We start from the raw sequence: 21,362 nt of genomic DNA on the forward strand, positions 1-21,362 counted from the left end.
AAAGAGATTACAAATTGTAAACAATAAATGATAGAAGCAATTATAATTGGTCATTGTCAGCATTGTCATTGTCATGGCTTGCTGTGTTCAGTACACAATAGAAATACAGTGCAGTACCGAAAACGTACAGTAAGAGTTACATGAAAGAAAATGTCATGTTATACAACATAGACTATGAGAAGATGCACCTGTGTTTGTATGCTGGTGTTTCAAGATTAGCATGCTTTGGAAATTAGGAAATTTGTCGGACGTAGATTAATGTTCATTTATGCTGTGTGTGCGTGCGTGTGCGTGTCATTATTCAGAAGGTGGGCTAAATCTTTCTATGGGTTTGACAGATCTTCCACTCAATCCCGCCTCAGCTGGATCACTGATTAAAATCCACAGAAGAATTATGAGAGATTGTCACATAATCTCTAAATGACCTCCAGTAAACCTGATTTACCCTGTGGCAGCGTTTTTTTTCTGTTTAAGTGTTTAGCTGCAGAGGGACATGGTGTACACATGAGCATTTCTGCCCAAACATTCATCTAATGAGAGTGATAGGATCACAAACAGGCTGCAGAATGAAGCTTGTGTGTTATTTGGGTGGGAGACATGAAGAACAATGTTCTTAAAACTGTGTGTGTGTGTGTATTTGTGTGATATCTTCTCTTGTTGTGACTGGTTTATAACAATGCCCACAGCATGTTTTCATTATTCAAGTGTCAAAAGCACAAACTGGCACCGATTCGCCGATGGTGTTAGCATGTACTGTTGCTTATAACGTTAACACGGTGTCATAACCAGACACACCAATCTTAAAGCATCAAGTTTTTTCTCCATCCTAAATGTGTAATTGTACCAAATTTACAACCAATCAGAATGCAGAGGCTCCCAAAAGTATTTAAACTTAGTACATGGATATTTAAACGTTTTGCAACTAATTTGGCGATTCAATTCATTTATATGGTTTCGATTCATTATTGATTATTATTAGATTCGTTATTCATTTGAATTAATTCAGTGGTTTTTCTAAATCAATATTGTTTCATTAAATTAAAGATTGTTTGGAGTTTTTTCCCAGCTTTTATTAAATGTCTTATGTTAATATTAATGCTGTTAATTTGTTAAAAAAAATATGACACAGACACGCCTTTCTATGGAGCCCCTAAAGGGACATGGAGCAAAAATTAAATCGTTTAGTTTCGCGTGCACACACAATAGTTTCAAGTGCGCATGCAAAAGTTTCATATGAGCACGTGAAACTAAACACGATAATTTCATGTGCGCACGCAAAAGTTTCATGTGAGCACGTGAAACTAATCGCGATAATTTCACGTGCGTACACGAAACTATTGCGTGCGCATGTGAAACTACCTCGTTTAGTTTCCCGCGTTTCGTTTCGCGTGCTCACGTGAAACTGTCGCGTGCCCACGTGAAACTTTCGCTTTCATGTGTGTACGCAATAGTTTCACATGCGTGCGCGAAACTAAACTTTAAAAAAAAAATTGCACATGAAGGTTTCGCGTGAGCACATGAAAGTTTCACGTGAGCACTGGAAACTAAACTTTAGATTTTTTTTACTCCAATGTCACCTTAGGGGTTTGGTACCTTTCATGCAAAACAACTATTTTGTTTATATTTACATAAAATGTTTCATGTTTTGGTTGTCGAATAAGGAAATATTTTCTGCATCTTAGCATATTCGTGTTGAGCGGAACAGACTTTGTACAAGTTTTTTGGTTTGGTTCAATATTTTGTTTGCGAACACACTGGCATCAAAGCCATATACATTTTGGAGCCACAGCTTTTGATATTTATTGTGCCGTTTTATCAGATTTCACTGTGGATGGAGCTAACCAGCACGACTTGCTTGTCACAATCGCAGCTGGTTAGGACAAAAACTTTTTCACTTCACATTCATTCCATTTAATCTGGTTAGGGCACCGTGTAACACCTATTAAAATCTTCAGCCTGTTTTCGGGCTGATCCTTGGGTTTGACGACACTTTACCCATGCTAACACCTTTGGCGAATCCCTCCTCCAGTTTCCAGCCAGCCAAGGAGATGAGTTAAACTTTCATCTCTTCTGGATGAACTGGATCACCAAAGTCAATTGGCTTCTTCCTTCCCCCTAAGCAGCCCTGCCCCTCGACCCCACCCCTCACCAAAATCATCATGTGTACATGTGTGTGTGAGTGCGCTTGTCTACGCGTGTGTGTGATTTGATTTCCTGTCCCGTTCTTCTCACCGATAGAGAACGTTGAGTCGAGCGAGCCGGCGGACCTGTTGGATAGACAGAGGTGCCTGCTGGCGTTGGCCTCTCTGCGACATGCCAAATGGTTCCAGGTTGGCGCTCACTTTTTTATTGTTATTGTAGCCTTATGAACAAAAACATGCCATTTTCCTTGGTTTCCTCCAGCTGTCCAAACGCTCGACACCTCATCACAAACTTTTAAGTATCGTAAGGCTACAAAAGCAATTGTTACACTTTTTTGGTTTCTTTTGCCTGTTTTTCCTTATTTTCCATAACCTGCTTGTCACCATGAAGAATTTGTCTAGTGCTTTCCTGGACTGAATCTTCCCTTCTCCCATCCCACCTAACATAAGCCCCGCCCCCCTACTCACAGTCATCCACACAACACACGGATCACAAGCGAACCACAACACACACATAGAGAGCAGAGTCGAAATCTAAAGTTTTTGTTGGTTAAAGCTGGGTTTAGCTGTTACTCTTGGTTTATTGGGCGATTCCCTTTTGATTTCCTCAGGCTAGAGTTAACGGCTTAAAATCGTGCGTGATTGTCCTACGAATACTGAGAGACATGTGCAATAGACTACCAGCGTGGGAACCTCTTAAAGGATGGGTGAGTATGTGATGGATCTGTTGTACAAAGGCCAAAAATCTAAATTTGACACATGATAAGTAGATCCATTATAAGTCGTCCCTGATCGCAAATGTCTCTTTTGTCCTCAGCCTTTAGAGTTAATATGTGAAAAGGCCATTGCCACGTGTAACAGGCCTTTGGGTGCAGGTGAAGCTTTGCGTCGAGTCATGGAGTGCCTTGCCTCGGGCATACTGCTGCCAGGTATGAATGAGTATCAAAAACTCAAGTTTGCTTTTTGAAGAAATTTTATTCTCAAAGGGTTAAGATACAGATTTTGTCATTGTTTACTCGCTGTCATGACAGTCAAACCCCTGATGCTTTTCCCTGTTCTTCAAAACCATAATGTTGATTTCGGAGTGGATGGTCGCAAAAGCATTATAAAAGAACGATGTGACTCATACCGTATATTTTAAGAATCCTGAAGGCATGCATACGTGCCTGGTACGCTAAAATATAATCCATTATTTGATGAAAGTTTTGACCTAGGCCTCTCTCCGCCTATTCTACATTCCTGAACTTCATAGTTAACAAAGTTTTTGGACGTTTATTGGCACCTGATAAATATAAACCAAAAAAGCGTGCAAAAATGCATTTAATAGTCTCAATTGTAATATATGTTTATTATATATTTTTTATATTAGCTTGGCTTCTTTTGTGTATGTTAACATTAAAAAACATTCTAAAACATATTAACAAGTAAATTAAAAACGTGTTTAGTAGACTATATCAAAAAGTAGTCCTCCAGATTGTTTTATCCATTGTGGTAGCCCTTGCTCACAAAAAGGTTGGAGACCCCTGTTATAGGATATACATCTTTATATTTAAAACAAAAATTCCAGTACATCCCAAATTAACTGTGTCCCAAATATTTGAATATGTGAGTGAAATACAATATGTGAACATGTTGTATAGAGTGATGATAGTAAAGCAGATCTGGTTCCTTTGACCCAGAGGAATACAAGCTCATTTATCTTCTCTTGACATAACCAGTTCAGTCCTCTGTAGTCTTATTCTCCTTTCTTTGTCATTCATTAATAATGAGATGCAGCTATTCATATTTGATAAGCTGCATGGGAAAAGACTTTGTCCCACTTTGACATACCTTTTGTATTTTTGCTACATGAATAAATGTGTGTGTGCATGCATGCATGCATGCGTGTCTGTGTGTAAAATTAAAGCATTATTTACAGGAATAGCTTCGGCAAAAGAAACCTCTTTTATTGACTGTACTCATGATATTCTGTCTTTTTTATTTATGTGAAGCACAACAGGAGACATTTTGTTTAATTGTATTAGTCAACAGTAACAGTTCATCACATTTTCTTTTTTGGTGTTTCTCAATGATGCAGTGTCTTTTTTGGGTGAACTTGGCACACAACCTTATTTTTGTAATCTGTTAGACTACAGTGCATACATATTATATGATGAAAACTAAATGTCCTTCCACCTCTCTTAGGTGGACCAGGTCTACATGATCCCTGTGAGAAGGAACCAGTGAACACACTGTCTGCCATGACGGATGAGGAGTCAGAGGCCATCACATACAATGCACAGGTGTGTACAGGTATTCAGGTACTCCGCTCATGAGTAGCCGTCAGAGGATGGGTACATGGTTGGTCATAAAGGGATGGACATGGTCAGAAACAATGCTCAGGTAGGCTGTGGCATTTAAACGATGCCAAATACTGCTAATTCTGATGGCCAAAGTATAGTTTTTCAGTAAAAGGAATACAAAAATGGAGTTTCACAGCCGGTTGTGAAGTGTACGTCTCCTCAGTTCACCTAAAAATAGCAGGTGTGGGAAAAAATTAATTTTGGTTGGTGTTAGCGGATGTGTGTGGATGGCATTGAAAAGATGAGAGATGTGTGTGTGTGTTTTGTGTGTATATGCCCAGCTGTTCTCTAAGGCTCTTATCTCATATGTGCTAGGTATATTACTGCCATGACACACACTCACACACACCTTTTATCTGTGATTCTTGGCTTATACACACACACATGCTATGGCTGGCCGATGTAGCTGTAGCTTTTTCATGCTTTTGTTGATATGCTAACACTTTAGTGTGGTAAGACCCATCATTTCCAATAACAATGTAACAAACAAAGTAAACTAAATGATTAAAACACATTATCTTTCACTCGTGCAGAATCTGTGCAATAATATTGTCTGTACTGGTTTGTTTGCACATACAGTACTGTATACATGAACACATAGAAGAATGATATTTACTGTAGTCACTTATACTTAAATGCACCAATGCATAATTACATAACAAAAATCCATACATAACACAAAACAAGGCAACCTGAACTGTTATTGACAGAAGTCTGTGGTCGAGAGTCCTGTGCATTATTGTCAGTAAACTTGAATTTTGTGTTTCCCTCAAACCGCTGCCATTTTTCACCCATGTACCGATGTTTATAAACTTTTGAAGTTGCCTCGTAAGACAAATTTAGGGCTTCAGCTGTTCGGTTTAATATTTGCTAAATCAGAATATATTCAACATAAGCGTTTCAAGGGGCTGCGCCCCAAGTCATCAGTGGGCAAGATAAATATTTTGCAATAATGTTTATTAGTAAACACAAAGTAACACACATTATTCAGTTTTGCTTCATGTTTCTTAACCACAAAAAAACGCCTCAAGTGAATGTTTTGGTGAATAAGGGATTTATATTCGAAATTCTGTGCTTCCATAACTCGTTTTTGACCCAAAATTTCAAAATGAAATATCAGATACGTCAGATAGGATTGATAGATCTTCTGATTTACTGTAATTTAATGAAATTAAACAATTATAATGCTGTTTTTGCTCACAGCTTACAAACCAGAGAATATATTTGACATATATAAATCAAATTTCACAAATCTTAATTGTAATGACAAATCCAGTCAAGTCATATTTATTTAAATAGTGCTTTTAAACGTTTCATTGCTTCAAAGCAGCTTTCAAGAAAGACAAATGAACAGAAAAAATATATAATAATAATAATAATTATTATTATTATTATTATTATTATACATAGTATATTGGTATAGAATATAGACTTTGGTAAATCTAATCTCAAGCAGTAATGCCACAGTCTTTAGGAAATCAAATTTCCCAATAAAATGTGTGTTAAAATCATCACAGCATTCACTTTCTTCTATCCCCAGCTACAAATCTATCATGAATATTCAATACGTATAACCCAGCCGTAACACACTCAAATCCTTAAAGAGAGCCTTGAAGATTGGCTTTGTAATGAGTGTGGGAAACACAAGCGAGTTGAGCCATAGATCTCAGTCCTGCCCTGGGGAAGCCTGTGTGTGTGAGCTGTGTGTCTATGAGTAAAGTCTGCAGTGCTTTTTCTTTAAATGTTCGAGCATTCAAGATCTGAATCACAATGTGTCTCAGTACTTAGCAATAGATCGAAGAAGTTTTATAGCGCACACAACACTAAAGCTAAGAAAATGTTTTATTTACATACCAACTTGTTTGATGCAGAAAGGAAATTCAGCAGTAAATGTGCACTGTAATATGTTTTTGTGCATGTGATTACAACTAATATTTTAACAACCCTAAAATTCCCTTATTTTTATGAAGAGATTTACTTTTATAAGAATCCTTGTCATTATGCTTTAATTTTACATTGTAAAATGATTATAAGCAGGGTTTTGCTTTGTTAGCTTATAAATATCACAAAATGTATGTTTTTTTAATAAGCTCAAATTACTTTCTAGAAATACTTTAAGGAGTCTCCTAATGGGACTATAAACTAAGTCCTTGTTAATATACATTGGCATAAGTTGTGGGTTAGTGTTAGCATGAATTATTTGTGAGGCAATCTGTGCCCTCTAATTCTTCTGAACGTGGTGATTCATTCAAAGTGTCTTAGCACTGTCTAATGTTTCACACCCACAGCTAAACAGACTGCCAGCCAGTCTATATTACAGCCCTGGGCTAAACCTAGTCACGTATTGCTTCATCAGGAATAAATAAATAAGGCATTGCGTCTGTGTGCCTTCAGGGCAAGTTTTGAGACCTTTGATACAGTTTGCAGATATTATTTTTTTTATTTGTTTTTTACAGTGCCATTATATCCTTTATTCTTGTTATGTTTAATCTTATCTGTGTGTGCGTGTGTTTCAGCAATCTTTGCGGCTCATGGCTTTTGGGCAAATCTATAAAGTCTTAGAAATGGATCCGCTCCCCTCAAATAAACCCTCACAGAAATTCCTCTGGTCAGACAAAGACGGTGAGCATGCGTAGCTTTTTTACTAAAAAAGTAATACTATTAGATATAAGCTATTTTCAGGTTGATCTCCCTGAAATATGCTATGTGTGAGCATCTTACAGTAGCAACCCTAGACAACAACATTGGCTTAGAGAAACCGGTTTGATAAAAAAAAAAAGTTTCCTGGTGGAATCGAAATGGATTCAAATGTATTTTTCAATTCACGTTTATTTCAATAGCTCTTTTTACAATTCTCCAAAATTATGTATAAGTACAGCCAGGTAGAAGAGAGATAAGAAAATTGCTTATGGTGTGCACCTTCAAATTACACACTTGACCTTTAAACCTTAAAATCATATTTATATAATTTCACAGTCAACAAAATGGTCTTTGGTGTGCTTTTAGGAAAATAAGTCAGTTGTGCTGATGTGTTTTTATAACTATCAGGATTTTGTTTATGTGTTGCTTCAGGTCTAGGGTTGAAGAGACCGTATGAAGATGGTCTGCTAGATGACAAAGACCTCATCAAGAAGATGAAACGCAACCTGAGAAAAGGTGACGCATGCACGCACGCACACCCACCTACCCACTTAGACCAAATCATCAGACAGTCTTGACAATAGTTGGCCATTCATCACCGAGTGTCAGTTTTTTGGTCTCAGATTTCCCTTTTTGTCATTTTAACAGTTTTGATGGATAATAAACATTTTAAAATTATTTAAATAATTGAGGGAATATTTACATAAGTGTTTGTTTATTTCAGTTTTGTGTGCATTTCATGTTGCGCATTAAATACAGTTTCATGTATTTATTATGAAACAAAAAAATTATATTGACCAAAGCTGATATCAATATGCCCGCGTAGGGGGAAACAAAAACATTCAATACTACAATTTAAATGTGTAAATATTTTACACAGTATTTCAGTATTTTAAAGTGCAAAACAAAAACATAAAATGAAAAAAATAATAATTCTAAATTAAAAACATACTTTTTGTTGTTTGCATTCTTAAATTGTGCAATCAATAAAAATAATACAGATATCATCGATCCGGCTTTGTAAAGTTTTGGGGTCAAAATACCAAATGCTCTGAAAACCCGACTGCCACATAACCTGCCTATGATATTCTCTCCGGTCTTAAAAGAAAAACACCACAGTTTTCAAGTATTTGACTATGTTCTTCCCTCAACTTAGATGAATTAACATATACCTCTCTTTTCTCAATGCGTGCACTTAATCGTTGTACAGCGCGTCCATTTAGCCTAGCCCCATTTATTCATTACAATCCAAAAAGGGATGCATTTAGAAACCACCAAACACTTCCATGTTTTCCCTATTTAAAGACTGTTACATGAGTAGTTACACGAGTAAGTATGGTGGCACAAAATAAAACGGGGGCGATTTTTAAGTGGATAAAAATGAGAACTACAGGTGCTGGTCATATAATTAGAATATCATCAAAAAGTTGATTTATTTTACTCATTCCATTCAAAAAGTGAAACTTAAATTATATACATTAATTCCACACAGACTGATATATGTCAAATGTTTATTTCTTTTAATTTTGATGATTATAACTGACTACTAAGAAATATCCCAAATTCAGTATCTCAGAAAATTAGAATATTGTGAAAAGGTTAAATTTTGAAGACACTCTAATCAGCTAATTAACTCAAAACACCTGCAAAGACATTTAAATGGTCACTCAGTCTAGTTCTGTAGGCTACACAATCATGGGGAATACTGCTGACTTGAAAGTTGTCCAAAAGGTGAACCATTGATACCTTGCACACAGAGGGCAAGACACAAAATGGTCATTGCAAGAGGCTGGCTGTTCACAGAGCTCTGTGTTCAAGCACATTACTAGAAAGGCGAAGGGAGGGAAAAGATGTGATAGAAAAAGTGTACAAGCAATATATATTATATACTGTATATTGTTTGGCAGAAAAGCACTTAGTTTGCAGCACTTCGACCTCAGGTGCAGTAACATCATCACTCCTGGCTTCGAAAGTTTGAATGAGTTGCTGATTTACTGTCCCGGATGTCAAAGTGCTGCAAACTAAGTGCTCTTCTGCCATACTATATATTTTTTATCAGCTTAAAAAATTACCACATTTATTTTGTGCCACCATACTTACTCATGTAACTACTCATGTAACAGTCTTTAAATAGGGAAAACATGGAAGTGTTTGGTGGCTTCTAAATTCATCCCTGTTTGGATCCTAAAGAATGAATAGGCTAAATGCTAACACATTCACAACGCACTGTACAACGATTAAGTGCACGCATTGAGATAAGATAGGTATGTATTAATTTGTCTAAGTTAAGGGAAGAACATAGTAAAATATTGAAAAACTTTGGTGTTTTCCTTTAAATCAGTACGTTGACTTTGTTTCCCAATTTTAACTTCATTTTGTACCTTTTGAGTGATAATCTTGCACCTGCCATCTCGTTTCCTGTATTCTTACCTTTGTTTCTCTCTCGCTATACTGTGTATATTTTTGCTTCCCCCTCCTCATCCTGCTGCGTTTCCATCTCTCTCTCTCTCCGGTACAGAAAGGATACAGCCTTTGGGAAATCAATGGCATTGATTCTTAATTTCTCTTGGAGTCGTGCTGTTGTCCCCAGCCTGAGATCCTCAGCGGACTCCCATAAATTGCTTTCAAAGCAGCAGAATTTAGCAATTAGCCAGCTGATGAAGCGAGTTAGGATGATACAACATTTAGAAAATGAGCTCACCATCGGGGTGCAGCTAACTAAAAGTCGCGGCGCTACGGCTGTAAATGTGTTTTTATGATTGGGTAGCGGTGGTTTAGCCATTTTCACAGAATGGCTTTTATAGTATCGGCCTACTTTTTTTAACACTTTGTACCATGACAGCAAAATAAACTATGGTAATAATCAGTAATGTTGTAAAATCTTACATGCATAGATTATTTGCATAATAAAGTGGTTAAGTTTATTTCACCAAATGTTAAATATTTGGGGGAAGAATCAGTCATTAGATTTTTTTGCTAAATAAAATGAAAAGTCATTATATATTTATACAAAAGAAATTCTCCCCCCTTTTGATTTGGGTAGCTACTTATTATTAGTAGCTTGTAGTGTTGCTGGGTACCTTTTCAAAATCGCTCCATTGATTTTAGTTGAACTATTTCGAAACGGTAGCTTTGTCAAACTTTTAAGTAGCTTGTACACCAACACAAGGCTTCAGTTTGGTATAATTCCTAAAAGTTGATTTCTTTTCTCTTTCTTTTCTAGCAGTTCTTGACAGTAAAGCAATAGACTCAAACCAACCCATGAACGCTCTGATGCGGTTGAACCAGATCCGGCCGGGGCTGCAGTATAAACTGCTGTCTCAGTCGGGTCCGGTTCATGCCCCTGTCTTCACCATGTCTGTAGACGTGGACGGCACAGTTTACGAAGCCTCCGGCTCTTCGAAGAAGACCGCCAAGTTGCACGTGGCTGTTAAGGTATACTTGTTAATGCATTTCTCTCTCGTCTTTCTATCATAAAGGTTACATTATTAAGCAACATCCCACTAGCAAGAGTGCTGCTGTACTGTGCTGAATACTAACACAGGTGATTCAACCATAGATAGGTCACATCTGTGCTCGTATTCGGTATATAAGCACAATTGCAAATGTGTGATGTTGTTTGTTTATGCATGCCATTCTATTTTTTCAATGACTCGAAACATTATAGACCATTCTTGACCCTATTGTCTTGTGTTACTATGGCATGACGATGTAAAAAAAGTGACAGCAATGTGTCAGTCTATTCAATAAGACCGGTTAATCTTGTTTTTACACACACACACACACTCATTCCCACTAGTGATTCCCAGGATGCAAAGAAAGGCTCATGTAATCCCAAAGTCTGTGTGAATAAAGGCTCTGTGAAGCACCAAACTGCTGTAATCCTCTTTCTGTCTGTGCACAGCCATTAATGCTACCAACAGCATCAAATATAGGGCAGACTGACAAATGAACATTGGTGCTGTTATGAAATCCAGCCTCACACTTGAATCATACATTATACCCGTCACTGTGAAATATTTAGAGATATGAGCCACTTAGAGAATAGAGAACAGCCCCAAAAAAGTTTTTACTTGGAAATATGTTTTTGAGAGTAGAAGTGTGCAAACTAAAGCATGCATAGTCAAAAAAATTGGTTTGCACGCACTTGAGTGTTTCAGACTTTAATGTTGTTTAGTATTGTGACAGTAAAGTTAGCAATGTGATTTACTGTGCTGTGTAAAGAAGCAGACACATTAATTCAATATTCCCCATTAGTGTGGCATTATTTTGTGGTACGTTCATGCTAAAGCTTTACACAACCTGTGAATTTATAAAGTCTTTTATTGCATTCTTATTGGCTTTCATTTCATTTTTTTGAACTTGTACATTTTCAGCTCACAGTTTGACTTATGTTATAAAAGTTGCATAATCATTAATATCAGGGGGTCTTGTGGCAAAATAATAGTTCACCCAAAAACCAAAATACTGTAAGACTTCTGTGCAATATGAATGGAGAAATGTGCACATTGCTTTTTGCTATTTTGTTAATAAATGCAATGCAGCAGAGGTCACACATGTGCAAAATATATTTCAATTCTTTTGAACTCAGGTTCTGAGTATCAGACGTATTTCATATATATATATATATAATTTTTTTTTTTTTTTTTTTTTACGGGCACTGTAAAAAGTGCAGCATTTTTTGTCAAACCAAGTTGAAATTGTTTAGCTTTATTTTTTAAGTTATGTTAACTATTCACAGGTCAAAACTTGAAATGTTGAAATGAAAACCAAGTTGCTGTATTTTTTTTCAGTGAGTTGGCTAATGTGTATGAATTCATAGAAAGTGAATCATAAAAAAAACGTTAACAAAACCCTAATCCTAATGTCACAGAGGCAAAAGCAAATAATAAAAAATTTACAAATGTCCAAATTAAGACCAATTAGCCACCTCATAAAATACATACAAATTGCCATGAGTCAGCATTGGATCGGACGTGTTACAATCCTGTAAATCTTACAGTACGGCCTACACCATAGCTCTCAAATCTCATTTGCACCTCACATTCAGTTAAAGCTGACATGTCGCTGTTGGCTGGAAGACACACACACACACACCTATGCCAGTCAGTATCAGTTAAACTTTAGACTCAAATACTGTATATGTGCAAATGAGATTTAGGAGCACTTTGCATAAAACGTCTGTACTAAATGGCATATAATATTGTGTACAAGATTACTGATTTCCTAACATGCACAAATTGCACATGTGATGTAGGTGCTTCAGGCGATGGGATATCCCACAGGCTTTGACACTGACCTGGACTCCATGAGTGCAGATGAGAAGTCAGACGGGGAGGGAAAAGAAGCGACCACACATTCAAGCAATAACACATCACACTCCTCAGACAGCTCCAACACACTGGAGGTGTGCATACACACACACAGAAACATTTAGCATGTTTGGAAAGTAGAAATGCAGTATATGTGAAAGTCAATGTTATATTAATACAATAATACATACATTTATGGTGGTTGTTTATTTAAAAAATGGTAACAAGGTTGTGTTTGTTAACACAAGTGAATGCATTTGCCACAGTAACATAAACTAACAATGATCAGTTTGTTAATTGTGTGCAAAAATGTATAATTAATTTACATTAAATAATGCTAGACTTTGAATTGATTAGAAATTAAACACACAATATATTAACATCTATATATGTTTTTATGTCTATTCTTTTGTCGATGCTTTGTATATAATGTCACAAACAATCATATAAATAAATCAGAAATTAAAAATTAGTAATTGAATGAAAATTTTGAATCCATCATCAGACGTTGTTACTAATATAGGTGTCTGTGCAGGTGCGAACTCAGGGTCCTATTCTGACGGCCAGCGGGAAAAACCCAGTGATGGAGCTCAATGAGAAACGGCGAGGCCTCAAGTACGAGCTCATCTCCGAGAGCGGAGGAAGTCACGACAAACGCTTTGTCATGGAGGTGAGTCATGACTGAATTTAGTCATGAATAAAAACAAATCTTTGCTGTCATTTCCTGTTGAAAACCTTCCACGTGTTCTCATTGGCAGGTGGAGGTCGACGGACAGAAGTTCCGCGGCGCAGGGCCCAATAAGAAAGTAGCCAAAGCCAGCGCCGCCCTCGCCGCTCTAGAGAAACTCTTCTCTGGACCCAATGCTGCTGGCAACAAGAAGAAAAAAATCATCCCTCAGGTAAGCTTTCAATGGCTTTGATTAGTGAGCAATAACATCACAGTCAAAATAACAGTTCCTGGTAATTCTCAAGCACTCTTGAGATATTCTGCCATCAATAACCGCACTAAAGTTTCAAAGTTCCTACCGAGTAGTTAATGTGTTTTTTTCCGCAGTGGAAATCATTCATTTTAAATACATTACTGACTGCAACCCAGGATATTTCTGAAACAGCTGGGGTTGTTAAGTATTTGTGTGTGTGTGTTATAGAGTAAAGGTGCATTAGCTGCAGCTGCTGCAGTATCTGCGGTTGCCGCTCAGGCAGCACGGGGAAGAGGACGCCCTGCCCTCACACGAGGAGCTTTTGTCAGCGCCGCAGCCCCGGGATACGTTACGCCAGGTATGTAGATCCAAACTATGGTTAAAACATTCAAAACCATTACATTGTCCACTTATATAAGTAGTAGGGATGGGCCCAAGTACTTGATTGCTTGAGTACTCGAACGTGGCATCGATGATCAATCACGAAAACGATGATCATCATGGGTTTATTTTTTTGTTGTCTGGTTAGTCTGGTTAGCATTACAAGTGCCTGTGCTAAAGACTGGGTGCGTGTTTGACGTTGTGTGTTGAGCTACACAGAACAGTGTATGATATCAGTAATGTTAACCATGCATGATTCCAAAACAAACAGATTAAGTACGCAGATTAAGTTAAGCCGAACACACTTCACATCACTGTGGCACTATGGTTTAAAAGGATGCCGTGATTTTGGGATTCACTTTGGTAGGACGATAATACACAAGTTCCCTCATATCACCTCATATAGACCCTTTTACTGATTGTACACAATGATGACGTGGCAACGTATGCACGCACATTTTGGCAATGAAAGTATGGCGAGAATCAGCAGTGAAGCAACACAGACAGAGAGAAAGTTATTTTAAAAAGTTGACTTATCAACTTTTTCAACACAGCTACCAGATCCGTGTACTATAGTGGAGTGGATAGAAGACGTTAGCAGATGGCCAAATATAAAGTGGCCAGATACATATATACGTATATTAGTATGCAACCAAAAGCAACAACCAGATGTTTTGATGCTGGGAAACCCTTTTGATAAACGTTCTGAGTTGCTAACGGACGTGGACCGGTTTAAAAGCGCGCTGTTTGTGGTGCACATCCACAACAGGAGTTAAACTTTCTCTCCAGTACATAACTTAGTTTAAGTCTTGCATTTTGTGCAGATATATGCACGCTGTATAATACATTTATGTTGTATATAAGGCTTAATATTATGTAGAGTGCATCATATAGAAAGCGCATTAGTTTGTGTTTATTAACCCTTTAGTTTCACTTCATCACGCAGCTTTTCCTGTAAGAAGTTTCTGTTAAAAACATTTAATTCAATAATAATCTAGTATGTGTTCATTTTTCTGTCATAGTTTCTTTAAAGTTAAGTTTTATTTGAGTGTTTTTAATAAAAATATTTTCATTTGATTGCCCCGCCCCCAGTTAATCGAGTACTCGTTTTTCAGACCTATGAATTAATCGAAATAAAAAATGACATAAGTGCACATCCCTAATAATTAGTTACCCAATCAATATATATTGTCTTTATTTATTTAGTTCATATTATAACCTTTATAAAGTCCATTTTACGATTCTTGATTCCATAATCCATTTCAGCAAAAATGGCATCTTTGCTATTTTTTTGGCTAATGCAATCAAAAGCATGATGAGATACTGTACAGAAAATAAAAACATTCTTGTCTTGCTAATTTACTGTGTGCACTTTCCAGCAATCAAAATATCCTTCTGTGATACTTTTCTATGCAGCTCTTTTCATGTGGATGTCAAAGCCCCTCATTGCAGTTGTAAAAAGAGACCCTTTTAGTTGTGTAAATTTAAAAGAGACTTAAAGTGTTTGAAGTTGCATTGTGGAAGCACCATGTTTGTAGTCCATGTAACTTTAAAGGTATCAGAAGACTTAATAGGTCATATAGGTACATTTTATGATTTTTTTAAAGATTGGTAATTTAATCATGAAGATGAACTTTAAATACTATTTTGTGCTTCATCATTAAAAAAAACATGACAGTTGGTGATTTTTCTGGTAAACTAACCCTTCAACGCTTCACCATGGATCATGAATACTTTATTCTCACAGGATTCGGAGCCCCCTACGGGTACAGCGCAGCGGCCGCCGCTCCCGCATACGGTACGTACCACCTTCCTTCCTGTCCACCCTTCCTCCAGTCAGGGTCCATGGTCCAAATCTGCCCCCACTTACTCCTCCATTTAGCTCTCAAATTGGGTTTCGCAACCTAGCCCCAAAATCTTATGTCCACAAAGAAACCCGTAAAGATCTTCCTGGATGCTGGAACCGAATCATAACCTTTTGGTTCTGAACTGTGGTTGGAGCAAGACTTGCTGCATCTGGCCTGAGTGTGACTTTGCTCGTCTAGTCTGCCTGCTCAATGCTTGGCCCATTACTCTCCAGTCTGGGCGGCCCTGTGGGTATCAGCTTTACTGCTGCTGCCTATAGCACACTTTTAAACCATTCAAAGCAGCCGCCGCGAGTGATGGATCGTAGAGAGAGATGACACTAAATGCGCGCTTGACGAACAGTGCTGGTGAATTAATTTGGCAATCGCTAAGAATAGCTCATGTGTTAAAGGAATATTCCATTTTCTTAAAAGAAAAATACAGATAATTTACTCACCACCATGTCATCCAAAATGTTGATGTCTTTCTTTGTTCAGTCGAGAAGAAATTATGTTTTTTGTAGGAAAACATTGCAGGATTTTTCTCATTTTAATGAACTTTAATAGAGCCCAACATTTAATACTTAACTCAACACTTAACAGTTTTTTTCAACTGAGTTTCAAATGATTATAAATGATCCCAAACGAGGCATAAGGGTCTTATCTAGCAAAACGATTGTCATTTTTGACAGGAAAAATAAAAAATATACACTTTTAAACCACAACTTTCGTCAAGGTCCGGTCCAGCGTGACTTAACGTAAATGCGTAGTGACGTAGGGAGGTCACGTGTTACATATATAAAACGCACATTTGCGGACCATTTTAAACAATAAACTGACTCAAAGACATTAATTAGTATCAGTTTACATACAACAACGTAGGAACGGTCCTCTTTCAAGACGCTTGTAAACACTGGGGCGGAGTTTCGCGTTCGTCCTCTGTGACCTCTTGACGTCATGACATATTACGCATCACGACCGGATATACACGAGAAATTGCGGTTTAAAAGTGCATTTTTTTTTTTCTTGTTAAAATGACAATCGTTTCACTAGATAAGACCCTTATGCCTCGTTTGGGATCGTTTATAGTCCTTTGAAACTCCATTGAAAAAAACTGTTAAGTGTTAAGTATTAAATGTTGGGCTCTATTAAAGTCCATTAAAATGAGAAAAATCCTGCAATGTTTTCCTCAAAAAACATAATTTCTTCTCGACTGAACAAAGAAAGACATCAACATTTTGGATGACATGGTGGTGAGTAAATTATCTGTATTTTTCTTTTAAGAAAATTGACTATTCCTTTCAGTATGTTTAGCAAAATGTTAGCAATTGGTCTATCAATCGCTAAGAATAGCTGATACATTAGGTACTGTATGTTAAAGGGACATTCCACTTTTTTTAAATGCTCATTTTCCAGCTCCCCTAGAGTTAAACATTCTTACCGTTTTGAAATCCATTCAGCTGATCTCCGGGTCTGGCGCTAACACTTTTAGCATAGCTTAGCAAAATCCATTGAATCTGATTAGACCATTAGCATTGTGCTAAAAATATCCAAAGAGTTTCAATATTTTTCCTATGTAAAACTTGACTCTTCTGTAGTTATATTGTGTACTAAGACAGACGAAAAATTCTAATTTGCGATTTTCTAGGCAGATATGGCTAGGAACTATACTCTCAAACTGGCGTAATAATCAATGACTTTGCTGCCATAACATGGCTGAAGCAGGTGTAGTGATATTACGCACTGCCCGAAAATAGTTCCCTTGGTAACTTTCAATAGCAGGGGACTATTTTCAGACGCTGCGTAATAACATTGCGCCTGCTTCAACCATGTTAAGGCAGCAAAGTCCTTGATTATTACGCTAGAATGAAAGGATGGTTCCTAGCTGCCTAGAAAACACAACTTTTATTAATTTTCTGTCGGTCTTAGTACACAATGTAACTACAGAAGAGTCAAGTTTTAAATAGAAAAAATATCAAAACTCTTTGGTTATTTTTGAGCGCGATGCTAATGGTCTAATCAGATTCAATGGATTATGCTAAGCTATGCTAAAAGTGGTAGCACCAGACACGGAGATCGGCTGAATGGCTTCCAAAATTGTAAAAATCAAATGTTTAACTCTAGGGGAGTGTCCCTTTAAATAAATTGAAATGGGTTTCCCAATCGCTTCATTGATGATTATATTTTATTGCGTAAAATGTTTTTGTCCATGTCGTACAGTCTTTATAATGGTTTAATCAATGTCATCGATGTAAAATTGATGTCATTATTTGTTTCAGTTGGTTGATGGATTCCTAGTCAGTGACCTCTGGTACACATATGCAACCACATACATTTATATTTAGTCATTTAGCAGACCCTTTTGTCCAAAGCGACTTACAAATGAGGTAAACAATAGAAGCAATTAAAGCATCAAGTAATTTTTCAAGTAACAACCTTACGTGCCAGAGGATATATAACAGTATGGAATTTGCAGGGTTTTTTTATGCAACAGGTTTCTTCAATTTTTGAAGTAAAGTGAACTTATCATTTGTACAGCGTATAAGGAGCTTACTAAAGTTTAAAGTCGCCATGAAACGGAAGTAGCGATTGCCTTATTTTCCCCGTGGTGACGTATATCCGAATGAAACGGCTTTTGAGATGAAATAAGGCAGGGCTGGATTTGAATTTGTCCATCGAGATCTGATTGGATCCTTTGAAGTTGGGTCGTGTTGCTAATTGCTAATCACTGCTATCTTCTCCCGGACCCCGCCCACCTGCCATACTTTTGACCGGAAGTGAAGAGAGATCGTTTTGAGGAGGGGAGGAGATTTGCATTTTTGATTAAAGATTATGAGCACACACGAATTTTTAAAAAATAATGAAGCTCACAGATAAGTCATTTGTTAATAATACCACACTATTAAAAATACATATATAGTTTTTCATTTCAATTTCATTGCGACTTTAACACGTACATACTTGCCATCCGAAATGTGCAAGTATGCTAATCTATTGGTTTGTTCCTGTTAACCCTAATTGTTGTAGTTTGTATACAGTAACTCGCGTTGCTTTAACTCTTCGTAACAACTGCTTAATTTTAGTCGTTGCGTTTTTTTTGGGAGTCTCACAGGATTCCCAAAGACAATCCGCTTTGTTGTTCACTGTAAAAGAGTTAAAAGAGTAAGTTACCTGGTTGCCTTAAAATGTTAAACTATTAGTTTATTATTTATATTGAATTAACACAAAATTCTAAGGCAACCAGGTAACTTACTTTTTTTAAAGGGACTGTAAGTAGGGTTTAAGGTGTTTTATTAATCAAAATCAATGTCTTTGTTCATAAATATGTCCTCGTTGTTGTGAAATGACCTCTGCCAATGATCTGACTTTTGTTTGTAAGCTTAGACTTAGACTTTTCTTCTCTTTACTTACATTGAACGGGTAAGTCCAAGGAGGCTTCCATGGCGTTCCGCCATACTGATAAACTATAAAACCATAATACCACTAGCCTACCACCGCGTTTCCACAGCGCGTTTTCATTCAGAACACGAGAACTAGCTGAAACGGATAAGGAGAACAGTGATTACATAATGGTTAATGTAGTTGCAACACGCATTTGGAAAAGCGAGGCGCTAGAGAGCACTATTCGTTTAAATGCAAAATACAATTTCACCACTAGATGGGGGTAAATCCTACTTATTGTCCATTTAAGTTGACCCAACTTATCTTTTTTACAGTGTTTTACCCACTTTTGTACGTCGCTTTGGATAACCGCCGCAACACCTCTATGAATGCAGAAGCATGCACATTAGCACAGGCACACTCCAACACACATCTTTGTATCGCAAGCGTCTCTCAGATCCATCCCAAATGAGGTTGCTTTGAATGAGTCTTATGTGCAGGGGGGACTAGGTGAGGAGGGTAAGGGGAATACGTGCTGGAGGGTTGTTTCTGGGTTTTCTGTGTTTAATGGAGGACGAAGAAGGGTGGGCGTGGGGTGGATATGGGTTCGCTCCCAGCGCCCTGGTCTCTGCCTGCCACATAAAGAGCTTCCCTTTAGGTGGAAGGTAAAACCTGTTATTAGGTAAAAAACAGTGCCCCCCTTTCCGTCTCTCTGGTTTGGTGCCTGAGAGCTGTGTGCATGCAGTAAATCTCACCAGCCATGCTGTTCAACCCTGTGCCTCCTGTTGCTGCTTTGGGATTTCTAAATGGGAACGACTGTGAGACTACAACTTTGCTTCTGTTCGCACATTAACACACAAACACACACAAGACATACAATGAACACTCCACATAAGAGCGCCAGCCAACAAACCCACTCCTGTAAACCTGGATTCAAGGCAATGCACTAGACAGGATATTAGTTAAATACCAGTATAAAGAAGATTTTTAGATCACATTATCAGACAGGTACACATTTATTTTCCTATCTAAATAAATGCTTTGCTTAATCTTTTTCTTTTCACCTAGCTGCTTTTCTGCTTTAGGGTGCATAACCCCATACTATAAAGGGACTAAATTGGCACAAGCATTTATTACAGAGAAACACACTTAGGTCTTTAATTTATCCTGGACTTATGTGGAGTGCTCTTTTCGTTTTTCTCTTCAGGTTTGCCCAAGAGAATGCTTCTGTTGCCCATCATGAAAATGCCCGCCTACCCCGTACCCCACTACTACTCCTTTTAGCTCAGGAGCCTGTCTACCTACACACACACACACACACACACACACACACACACACACACACACACACACACACACACACACACACACACACACACACACACACACACACACACACACACACACACACACACACACACATACAGTATATACTGCTTCAAATGACAACAGAAGGGATGGTTAGGTAGCACAGCCCTACCAAATGCAGGGATAGCTATAAGGGTGTTTGTAAGTGCTTTTTGTATTTCATCATCACGTTTTTTTTTTTTGGCTCTTACTGTCTTTTGATTTTAAAAACATGCAGGTTTTATATTCTTCAGAAAGAAAACTTGAAGGATTTGTACTGTGAATTGTTACCTCATTCTTGGAAATTTAAATTATATCAGCCTTTTTTTTTGTTACGGTTGTTTTTTCTGTTCTGTAAAATGGGAATAGGTTGTGTTTCAACACAGGCTAAATCTATGTACGGATATCAGGAGCTGTTTAAGATGTATAGATTGGACTCAAACTACTGCTGACAAATAAACCTTTATCTTCATGAACTGCCAAGCAATGACTGGTGTATATTTGACACTTCTTTAGTTGGAAATGTAGCATTTTTTTTTTAAGCAGATCAAACTTTTTACCTCGTAGTATAGTGGCTTTTTTCTAGTAGTAACATCCCCAGTAGCTTTGTGGTCCCAATACATGGTTAACCTGTCTTGCAGGACCGTAGCTCCATTACCTATAGTTGACTCCCCTGATTAGTTATTTGGGACATTGGATGTCAATGTCTCTCCATTTGGTCTTTCTGTTTTCAGTGGCAGGTTAGTTGTAGGGTTCTCAAAATTATTAATAGCGACACACACATTACACAACAACTTAAACATGGTCCCATACACCGAGCTCTCACACGGCCCCACACCGGAACCTCCAGTCACAGACTTACAACGGAGAATCGAAAGCAGCAACAAGGGATCCATGGAGACATGCTACTGATATGTGTTTTCTTTGTTGTTGTTTTTTTTTACTTATTGATGAGTGTCTTATGGTGAGATGTTATTTCATACTCCTTCAAAGGCCAGCACAAGCAAATTCATATTAAGGCCAGTCGCACTTTGCCTGGGATCTTTCACGGGTC

The 21,362-nt window shown here is 37.5% G+C and overlaps 1 protein-coding gene across 6 annotated transcripts in view; it reads left to right on the forward strand.

Annotated features, from left to right (window-relative positions):
* Positions 1–21,362, forward strand: part of strbp (spermatid perinuclear RNA binding protein) — an 88,971-nt gene that overhangs the window by 61,321 nt on the left and 6,288 nt on the right. For 2 of the 6 annotated variants that reach the window (XM_065290286.1, XM_065290285.1), the window contains exons 7-18: positions 2,239–2,330; positions 2,753–2,848; positions 2,959–3,070; positions 4,326–4,423; positions 7,000–7,105; positions 7,556–7,639; positions 10,347–10,558; positions 12,381–12,530; positions 12,971–13,105; positions 13,194–13,334; positions 13,584–13,713; positions 15,484–15,534. In XM_065290286.1, coding sequence (XP_065146358.1) covers positions 2,239–2,330; positions 2,753–2,848; positions 2,959–3,070; positions 4,326–4,423; positions 7,000–7,105; positions 7,556–7,639; positions 10,347–10,558; positions 12,381–12,530; positions 12,971–13,105; positions 13,194–13,334; positions 13,584–13,713; positions 15,484–15,534 — 1,407 coding nt within the window. Of the gene's footprint in view, positions 1–2,238; positions 2,331–2,752; positions 2,849–2,958; positions 3,071–4,325; positions 4,424–6,999; positions 7,106–7,555; positions 7,640–10,346; positions 10,559–12,380; positions 12,531–12,970; positions 13,106–13,193; positions 13,335–13,583; positions 13,714–15,483; positions 15,535–20,168; positions 20,785–21,362 lie in introns of those variants that run through there. The other 4 variants (XM_073816070.1, XM_065290288.1, XM_065290289.1 and 1 more) reach the window with 4 other exon arrangements.

The sequence above is a fragment of the Paramisgurnus dabryanus genome, chromosome 10 (genome assembly GCF_030506205.2).
Source record: "Paramisgurnus dabryanus chromosome 10, PD_genome_1.1, whole genome shotgun sequence".
Classification (NCBI taxonomy): domain Eukaryota; kingdom Metazoa; phylum Chordata; class Actinopteri; order Cypriniformes; family Cobitidae; genus Paramisgurnus; species Paramisgurnus dabryanus.